Raw genomic sequence first — 9,590 nt, forward strand, 5'->3', positions numbered from 1 at the left:
CTCTCTGCTTTACCTCATGGCCAGGCTGCAAAGTTTCCAAATCTTTACGCCCTGCTTCCCTTTTCATTTCTGGCTTTACATTTTGCCTTTGCCGCCATATCTCAGAGTAGGCTGTTAGTAGTAGCCATGCAGCGTTCTTAATGCTTTGCTGCTTAGAAATTTCTTTGGCCAAATGCTCTGGCTCACAACTCTTAAGTTCCAACTTCCACAAAGTCCAAGGGCATGGACACAATGTAGCCAGGTTCCTTGCTATGGTGTAGCAAGGGTGATCTTTTATCCAATTCCCAATGAGTTCCTCATCTCTATCTGAGACCTCATCGTCCACATGGCCTTTACGGTCCACATTTCTATCAGCATTCTGCTCACCACTACATAAATCTCTAAAACATTCCAAACTTTCCCTCGTCTTTTTCTCTTTTTCTAAGTCCTCCAAACTCCTCCAACTTTTGCCCATTATCCAGTTCCAAAGCTGCATCCACATTTTCAGGTATCTGTTTAGCAACACCCCACTCCTCGGTACCAATTTTCTGTTTTAGTCCGTTTTATGTTGCTATAACAGAAATACCTGAGACTGGGTAATTAATAAAGGAAAGAGGTTTATTTGGCTTACGATTCTGGGACAGCTGCATCTGGTGTGGGCCTCAGGCTGCTTCTACTCATGGCGGAAAGTGGCAGGCAGCCGGCGGGTACAAGCAGATCACATGGTGAGAGGAAGGAAGAGAGAGAGAGAAGGTGCCAGGGTCTTTTTAAGCAATGAGCTCTCACGGGAACTAATAGAGTGAGAACTCACTCATTAATCCCCCTGTCCCCAGGGAGAGCACTAATCCATTCATGAGGGATACACCACCATGACTCAATCAGTTTCCAGCACTGCAACATTGTATATCAAATTTCCACGAGTTTTGGAGGGGACAACACATCCAAACTTCATCAACCCTAATTGAAGCTTAAATCCCCACTGTAACTGCTGAGGATGGGAAATCCTATTATGGTAATCGAAAGGTGGAGCCTTGAATAGGTGATTAGATTGTAGGACCATGCTGCAATGAATGGATTAATAATGCTGGTCTTGGGTGTGGTTCTTTAAAAGCTTTAAAAGGAGAGTGTATGAGGAGCTCTCTCTCTCTGCTCAGCCATTTTCTGCCATCAGACCCCTGCATTGCTGTAAAGGCACCACCAATGAAGGGCCTCAGCACAAGGGTTCCCTGGACTTTGGACTTCCCAGCCTCTGAAACTGCAAGCAATAAATTTTGTTCTCTTTATAAACTACCCAGTTTTATGTATTTTCTTATAAGCACCAGAAATGGACCAATATATAGGCCAATTCAATTGATGGCATAGTTCAAATTTTCTATATATTTACTGATTTTATGTTTATGTGTTTTTTTATTTATTGAGAAAAAGGTATTGAAATCTTTGACTATGAATGTGGACTTATCTATTCCTCCTTACAGTTGTATCACTTTTTGTTTCATATAGCTTGCAGCTCTGCTGTTAGAAACATAAAAGCTTTGGATTTTTGTTCTCTTGATAATTGACAACTTTATTATCATTAAATGACTTCTTTATCCTTGATGATATTCCTTCCTCTGTGTGATATTAATATAGCCACTCTGGCCTGTGGCTAACTCTATCATCCATTTCCTCCAGGGACAAAAAGCTGAATGAAAGACCTTCTACCTAGGGAGGTAAGTGGTCTGAAATCAATCATAAAGTGTCTCCTCCAAGAATCTGGAACTTTTTATAGCTGTTCATAAAAAAGAATTCCTTCAGGAGCCTTCCTGTAAGGTAAGGTCTATTTCTTCAGAAGGCCTCAGGAGAAGGCAGAAATGTAGGATCTAACAGCATCAGCAGCAAAATAAAGTAAGGCAAGTGTCTGGTGAATGAGGACACATGTTGAGAAGAGCTTTTCACATCCCTCTGGTTAAGCCAAGCTCTTCCCTGGAGCACTGATGAGTTTTAGGTTGTGCTTTCTGCATGCAAACACCAGAACAACTTGCAGTATGGACATATCTGCCTCATCCCCTGTTAACCCAGGCCTTGGTACTACACCTTCTGAGATAAGCAGGTCCCCAATTTGAAACAAGACCAAATATCAGGTGGAGCAAGTCTGTTTACCGAGTCTCACAGCCTGAAGGCAGTGATTTCAATCTGGAAAACATAACTGAGAAGTCCTGTGTGAACACTGGGAAAAGCAAGTGGGATGGAAAAGTTTCCTGGTGGCAGCCAGGAAGTGAGTGGCCTTCAGAGTACATAAGAGAAATGTTTAGGAAGGATGTAGGATGACTCATATGTCCACATAGACTTAAGTGTGGCCGCATGACTGTGGGTGGATGGTAGGTAGGACACACAAAAACCAGGTAATGGTGAAGGGTGGGAGAGGACAGAATGAGCCACTGAATCAGGTGGCCGTGGGGAAGGGCGTGGAGGAGACACCCTCTCCTTGCCTTGTGACCCTCCAGAACTGAACAGTGAGGCGTGTGGCAGGTCTGTTTGGAAGGCTCTGAAGGGGTGCTAAGGAAACGTTCCCTTTTCCAGCCAGGGCACCTTGGCCTCCCCCCACTCCCAGAGGTGTCAGGATGGGCCATTGTGATGTCTAAGCCACCCCTCCCTGGACAGGGCTAGAGGGGCTGGGGGAGGGGCTTGCTGACCAAACAAAGCCTAGGGTGTGGCTGCTCATTGTCCTGGGCAGGATATATATAGGGAGGCCAGGGGCCCTGGGACAGACCACTGGGCAGTGCTGACATGGCGAAGGAGACCAGGACACCACAGCCCACCAGAAACACCAAAGCGGGGAAGGAGAGGAAGACCCCCTGTCCACCCAAGTCCAGAGGAAAGGGCAAGGTGAGATGACCACCCAAGCTCCTTCTCATCTTCCCCTTGACCCCTTTCTCCCAAGACCCCTCCCCTGTCCTCGCCTGGCACAACCTCCCTCAGCCCACACTCCTTCCCAGGAAGCCCCTGTTCCCATGCCTCCTGCATCCTCTTCCCCCAAACAGTTGCCCTTCTGTGATCGCCCTGTTGTCCTTCCAGGCGCCCAAGACAACCTTGAAGCGTAAAAGACCCCTCCAAAGGAGTCTGAGGAAAAAAGCTGCTGCAAAAATGACCACCCCCTCATTCAAAACCAAAAAAGGGAAAGAGCCAACTCTATTCGGCCACTATCACCGGCTGAATCAGGAACTGCAGCAAAAAGAGCTGAAGCAAATCCGAAAGGACGAGGAGATGCCCAGCACCTCAAGGGACGATGAGATGCCCAGCACCTCAAGGGACGATGAGATCCCCAGCACTTCACGTGACGACCTGGGCAGTCACTAACTTAAGAGTGAGACCAGAGATCTCAAAACTACCTGCAAGTCTCCAGAGGGCTGGCTGCCGCGTAATGGCTAGCAAAATTGATACCAACAGGCACATGATGGTGACAAGTAAAATAAAATGTGCCCCTTGTGGAATAAAGTGTGTGTGTGCGTGTTGTTCTGTGATGTGGGAGGGGGAAGGAAGGGAAGAGGCAGGTGTGGAAGGGGAGGGAGGGAGCTGGGATCCTCTTTAATTGCTTTAAATTTCACTTGCTCTTCTTTTTTAATTTTCTAGGGTGGAAGTTTCGGTTATTGATTTTAGATCTTATTTTGTAATATAAGCATTTAAAATATGCTATAAATTTTCTTCAAGGACTACTTTGAATAAATCCCACAAAATTTTATATGTATACTGGTATTTATATTTTTATTCAATCTGATTTATTTTAAAATTTCTCTTGAGACTCCCTCTTTGACCTGTGATTCTTTAGGAACATATTTTAAAATGTCTAATATTTGAACATTTTCCAGATATCTTTCTGTTTATAACTTTGAGTTTAATTGCATTATGAACTGAGAACATACTTTTCATTATTTCTGTTCTTTTCAATTGGTAAGGTTGTTTTATGGCCCAGAATACCATCTATCTTGGTAAATATTCCTTGCATACATGAGAGAAATGATTATTCTGCTATTGTTGGGTGCAGTGTTCTGTAAATTTTATTTAGGTCATCTATAACTTTACTGATTTTCTCTTTACTTTTTCTCTGTAATGCTGAGACAGTTCAAAGAGTTTTGACAAATGTATAGTCACATAAAACCACAGCCAGTTAAGGTACAAAATATATTCATCATCTCCAAAAGTTTCTTCCTGCCCTTTTGCAATCAAATTGTCCCTCCTGTAGAAGTGACCTGAGGTGTAAAGAAGTGTGCATCTGCCAGCCATGAGCGCTCTCCCTTCTGTACAAGGGTAGGTAGGCACAGAGAGGGGCAGTTGCTATCACACGCACACAGTATCCAGGAAGAAAACCACATCAGTAGTGCCAGCGATGGCCAGCTTACAGTCTGGTTACAGACGGTTCCTCCCTTTCCTGCGCACCTCCTGTCCCCAAGTTTGGCTCTGCCTTCCTGGCCTCAGTGGGCTCAGCTTGGTAACTTATCCTTTCTCCTGCAATTATGATCCAGGAACTTCAGCCTTGCCCAAGTCCCAGCTGCTTCCTCAGCATGCTACAAGTGCTGCTCCATCACTGAAGCAGAGCTCCCAGCCTGCTTCACAGGCCAGACACCGGGAATGAAGCTTTCCTGAGGAGGGCACATCAAGAGCAAAGGCATCAACCTTTTATTTCCTCACCCAGGTGTTATGTGGAAGCCACAAGTGACAGGCTATTTGGCATCTTGTAGACACATTCTGGGTGCTGGGATGCTGCAGACAAAACCCTTGGTAAGCCTGGTAAAAGAGTATATTTTCACACTAGTGCCTGTGGCACTCACCCCTCCAGCAGCCTCTGAACCCATTGCCACATGGGAGAGTCCTGTGCTCTGCTACATTGCAACTCAGCCACAATGACCTTCTCTGGGTGCCATGAGGATGAGGAGGACAGTGTGGCAAGACCTTTATAGATGACAGTCCAACAGTTCACTCCATCCACATTTTACTGCTGCCTGCCAGAAACTGAGTCCCAAGGAGAGGCTAAGACATCAAAGCTAACATTTTATGGTTTACCAGACTCTCTCATATGCAGTATTTTGTTTACTCTTTATTCCAACCTTGAGCTCTCAAAAACAGCCTTGGTGAGTAATAAAGGTTTCAAGAACCCCTAACAAATACAGACCAACTGATTGGAAGCTCCTGATTCATCCACTTGCTACATTTTCAAGAGATTCCTGTCCCAACAATAGCTGACTGTAATGTACCTGTAAAATAAGCTTGGGAGATGATTTTATTTTATTTTTATACTTCTCATTGCTCAAAAATGGAATTAGGAAAAATTTAAAAAACACTTGTGATACAACTGGATTTTTAAAAGATCAGGGTGTCAGGGATATAAGAAAACAAAATTAGAAAAAAAAAATGAAGCTATGTACATATAGTGCATCTGTGGGATCCTGAACTTTTGGTTTAGTATGGGATCTTTTAGCAGCCAATGTTAGCAGAAAAACTCTCCATTATGTGATTGTCAGGATTCAAAAGACAAAAACCAACCAGTTGCTGATAGAAGCAAAACTACTTCCAAAGATATAAAAAAAAGAAATTGCTTCTGGGGATCCTAATGAAGAGGACAAGATGGACTATAGAGAGTGATATCCTCAATATCTTAGCATTAAGTGTTTTAAGGAAGGCTTCTGTCAGAATTAGAGAAGATTTTCCTAGATTCATGGCTTAAGAGTATATGCTGGCAGGGGTGGAGGGTCTAGAATTTGTTTCTCTTCTTCGTATATTTTGCAGTTGTTCTCTGAGGCTCCTGCACTGTCATACTTATTAAACTTGTGATGACTTAGAACCCTTTTGCCTTTGCCTCTTCCTTGGTTGGTATGCCAAGTCTATGTCATTTGGAATCTTACTTATTCATCCAGCAACCTCTATGGATAACCTACTGGGCTCTGGAGAAACAGATGATAAATAAGTCAACAAATAAATCAAATAATTTTCGATAATTATGATGGCTTTTCAAAAATAAAACAGAGTAATGGGATAATGCTTGGGGTGGTGGTAGGGTTATGCTAGCTAATTTGTATAAGATGGTCAGGTAAGGCCTTTCTCAGGAGTTAATAGTTGAGCTCGGACTTGAATGATGGGAAAAGAAGCCATACAAAGTTTTTGGGGAAAAGTAATTTTAAAGAGGAGACAATAAGTGCAAAGGCCTTGAGGCTGAAAGCAGCTTAGTTAAAGAACAGGAAGAAGGTCATTGTATCTGGAATGGAGTAAGCAAGGAGGAGATTGGTAAGAGATGCAAATAGAGAGATAGTCAGGTGCCAGATTATGCAAAACCTTGCACATCATAGTAAAGAGTACGGGTTTTACTCTAAGTATCATAGGAAACCACTGAAAGGGTCCATCAGGAGAGTGTATGTTCTGATTGCTTTTAAATGTTCACTCGGCTGCGTAGAGAGTGAATTGAAAGGCGGAAATAGTGAAAACAGGAAAACAATGAGATAGGAGGCTGTTGCAGTGGCTGGGACAGGAAGGGATTTGGTGAGAAAAAGTTAGAGATATGGGCTGAGGGAGAGAGAGGAATCAGGGACAACACCTAGATATTTTGATTGAACAACTGGTTCATGGAGATGAGGAAGACTTCTGGAACAATAGGTTTGAGAGGAAGAGACTCAAGTGTTCTGCTTTGCACAACATAACCAGTGCTCTTGACTGCAAGTGACATAACACTTACAACAGTAAGGGGACCATAATGGCTCATGGAACACAAAATTAGTCTGGAGCAAGCAAGGTTTCAGGCATAATTTGATCAGAGCTCTGGCTCAATTTCTGTTAATCTCTTGGCACTGTCTTTCTCTGGGTGTTAGTCTGATTTGCTTTTTGGGAGCAAAACTGCTGCAGTACTTATGGCCATCAAATTTGCATATCACATCTGTACAGCAGGAAAAGAACATCTGCAGTACAAAACTTCCAGGCAACAAGTCCTGAGGTCCACTCCAATTGGACTAGTCTGGGTCACATGCCTGCCCTTGAAGCAGTCTCTGTGACCTAGAAAATGGAATGTGTTAACTGAATTAAATTAGGTCACATACTCCTCATTTAGATTGAATTTGGTTTTCCAGAAACATATGGATCTTCTGAGAAAATCACTGGTGGTGAGGAAGCTTTAGGGAAGCAGGAGTGGGGGACGGATGCCAGAAAGACAATCCACTGGTATCTACCACAGACATGTCTAATTTGTAATTCCAGTTAGACATAAAAATGGAAATATTGAGGAGGCAGTGGGATACATAAGTTTGGAGAAGTCTGAGCTGGAGACAGACGTTTGAGAGTCATAGAGTTACAGATAACATTTAAGGCCATTTGAATGGATGGACATTGGGATCCATTGTCCAATACATGTCCACTGGGTGGGCTAGGGACAGACTTGAGAAATGTTAATCAATGGGAAATCAGCAGGATGTGGTGACTAGTTGGATACCTCCCAGAATTACGGCACTGGTGACTGTGAAGATGATATAATCATTCACTGAAATAGAAAACTCAGGGAACAAGTTACTTTGCATGGGGTGGGGCAAGAGGGAGTTGTAGAGTTCACTTTGGTCTTGAAGCATTTCACATGCCTGTGGCATGTCCAATGAGAGATGTCAGTTGAATAGTATATTTTATGTATTGGAAGCTCAGGAAGCTAAGAGCTGCAGATGTAAATTTGGGGGGGGGGCATGTCTTGAGCTTAGAATCGGTAGTTGGACAAGACAAGGTAGTGGAGATGAATGTCCAGGGAAAATTTATGGGTTTGAGAAAGGAACCCTGGGGTGTATAACATTTGGCAGATGGTTAAAGAAGTGGCAACCCCAAAGAGAAAGACAAGAGAAATAATATGTCTAAGGATTAAAGTATTTCAAGGAGGAAGTACTAACCATCATCCAGTGCTACCAAAGGGTCAAGTAAGAAGAGTGAGACTTGACAATGGATTTAGCAATCTGGAAGTTCTCGGTCACCTTGACAAGAGTGGTTTCTGTGGAGTGGTGGGCAGAGGCCAGAATAGTAGAGTAGTGGTGGAAACCTCTTCCCAGGCAGTGGACGGAGAAGGGGAAAGACACAATGGTGGTTGGAGGATAAAGAGTCATGAGAGGAGTGGTGATGATAATACCAATATATACACATGTCCAAACTCACCAAATTGTATACATTAATTGTGTGCAATTATTGTATACCAATTATACCTTAATAAAACTGGATAAAAAGAAAAAGAATAGGCCATAGATGTGTGGGTTTAAAACAAAGAAACATGAGAATCTTTTTTCCTTTAGATTGCAGCAACTTAAGTGTGCTTTCATGTTTGGAGAAGAAAATGTTAGAGAAAAGGAGCATGAAGGAACAAGAGAGAGAGAGAAAGAGTGATGAGGAGACAGAAGGGAATGGCTTGAGGACACAGGTGTGTGAGTGTGGGAGAAGTGCTTACCTTGGAACAGGACAGTCTCAACTGTGAGGCTGGAAGGAAAGAGGCCAGAGGAGAGAAGACTATCGTGAATCGATAAGGGGGCAGAGTCAGGAATTTTAGAGATGTAATTTCTGATGGCCTAAATTTTGTCATGGAAGTAAGAGCAAAGCAGTTTTCTACAGGAAAGAAAGATGACAGTTGGTTAGGAGGCTTGAGGAAAGCAGACAAGATTTATAGTAGTGACTGGTGAATGTAAACATTCAAAGACTTTTGTTGGCCAACTTCTTAGTGGCCATATAAGACCTTTTATTTGATTTTATTGATTATGCATATTCATGGAATACAAAGCTGACCATCACCACCGGTGCCCAGGATATGATGGACCGATCAACACTATCACGATGCCCACGACCACCACCTTGCCTTTCACTCACAACCTAACTGTCAATCCTTATCTGCTAGATAAAAACTGGGGGAGAAGGTCACTATGGCCATGGAAAAGGATGTCCTGGCAGCAATGATTGCTCAACTGCAGACAGACCCTGATTTATAATAAAACCAATCATGCATGTGTGATTTTTTTTTTTTTCCCAGCTGGGCTCAGAGCTGTGTCTAAAAGCAAATAAATTGGATTGTAGAATATTAGCCCATCCAGGTTTAGGATTTGGTTGGGTGTATGCAGGGGAAAGGGATGAATGAAAAGGAATCTAGAGTACTAGGGACAGAGTTGCTCCACTGATCCACCATGTATGGGGACCTGGCTTGGGAGGGAATGAGAAGAACCTTGGAGGAGGCTTCTGGACTGGGATAAAAGGGATGCACCCAAGAGCTGAGGCCTGTGTGAGGTCAAGAAGAACTGACCTCAGCAAGGGCGAATGTGTGAAAGAGTTCAAAGGATTGGGGTACGCAGTCAGGGGATGTGATCTGAGATCTGCTGGTGGTAACTTAGCTGGGGTTTTAGTGTCTGAGCTTTTGGATAATGTTCCACATCTGTCTGCCCGTTGGCAGTGGCTGACAGTTTCCTGGAGCCTGCCTGTGGTAAAATTTGGCAGCAGGGAGTCTGTAAGTGACTTGGAAAGTTCCGACTCTTTATGAGATGAGGAAGGGGTGATAAAACTTGGGAGCCAGGAGAATATTTTTAAATGAAAAAAAGAGTCACAAATAACTAATTAGAAAGAAGTCTTTTTGACACCTGGACCAA

At 43.3% G+C, this 9,590-nt stretch overlaps 1 protein-coding gene across 1 annotated transcript; it reads left to right on the top strand.

The window, feature by feature from the left end:
* The first annotated feature begins 2,745 nt into the window (after positions 1-2,745).
* On the top strand, positions 2,746-3,315 carry LOC134368521 (spermatid nuclear transition protein 4-like). Its single transcript, XM_063084962.1, has 2 exons — positions 2,746-2,844; positions 3,034-3,315. The coding sequence occupies exons 1-2, from the start codon at positions 2,746-2,748 to the stop codon at positions 3,313-3,315; spliced, it is 381 nt and encodes a 126-aa protein (XP_062941032.1).
* The last annotated feature ends 6,275 nt before the right edge of the window (positions 3,316-9,590 follow it).

This window comes from Cynocephalus volans, chromosome X, assembly GCF_027409185.1.
Source record: "Cynocephalus volans isolate mCynVol1 chromosome X, mCynVol1.pri, whole genome shotgun sequence".
Classification (NCBI taxonomy): domain Eukaryota; kingdom Metazoa; phylum Chordata; class Mammalia; order Dermoptera; family Cynocephalidae; genus Cynocephalus; species Cynocephalus volans.

Coding starts and splice junctions, on each gene's coding strand:
- LOC134368521 (XM_063084962.1), top strand. CDS start 2,746: ATGGCGAAGGAGACCAGGACACCACAGCCCACCAGAAACACCAAAGCG. Junction 2,845..3,033: donor AGTCCAGAGGAAAGGGCAAG/GTGAGATGACCA, acceptor TTGTCCTTCCAG/GCGCCCAAGACAACCTTGAA.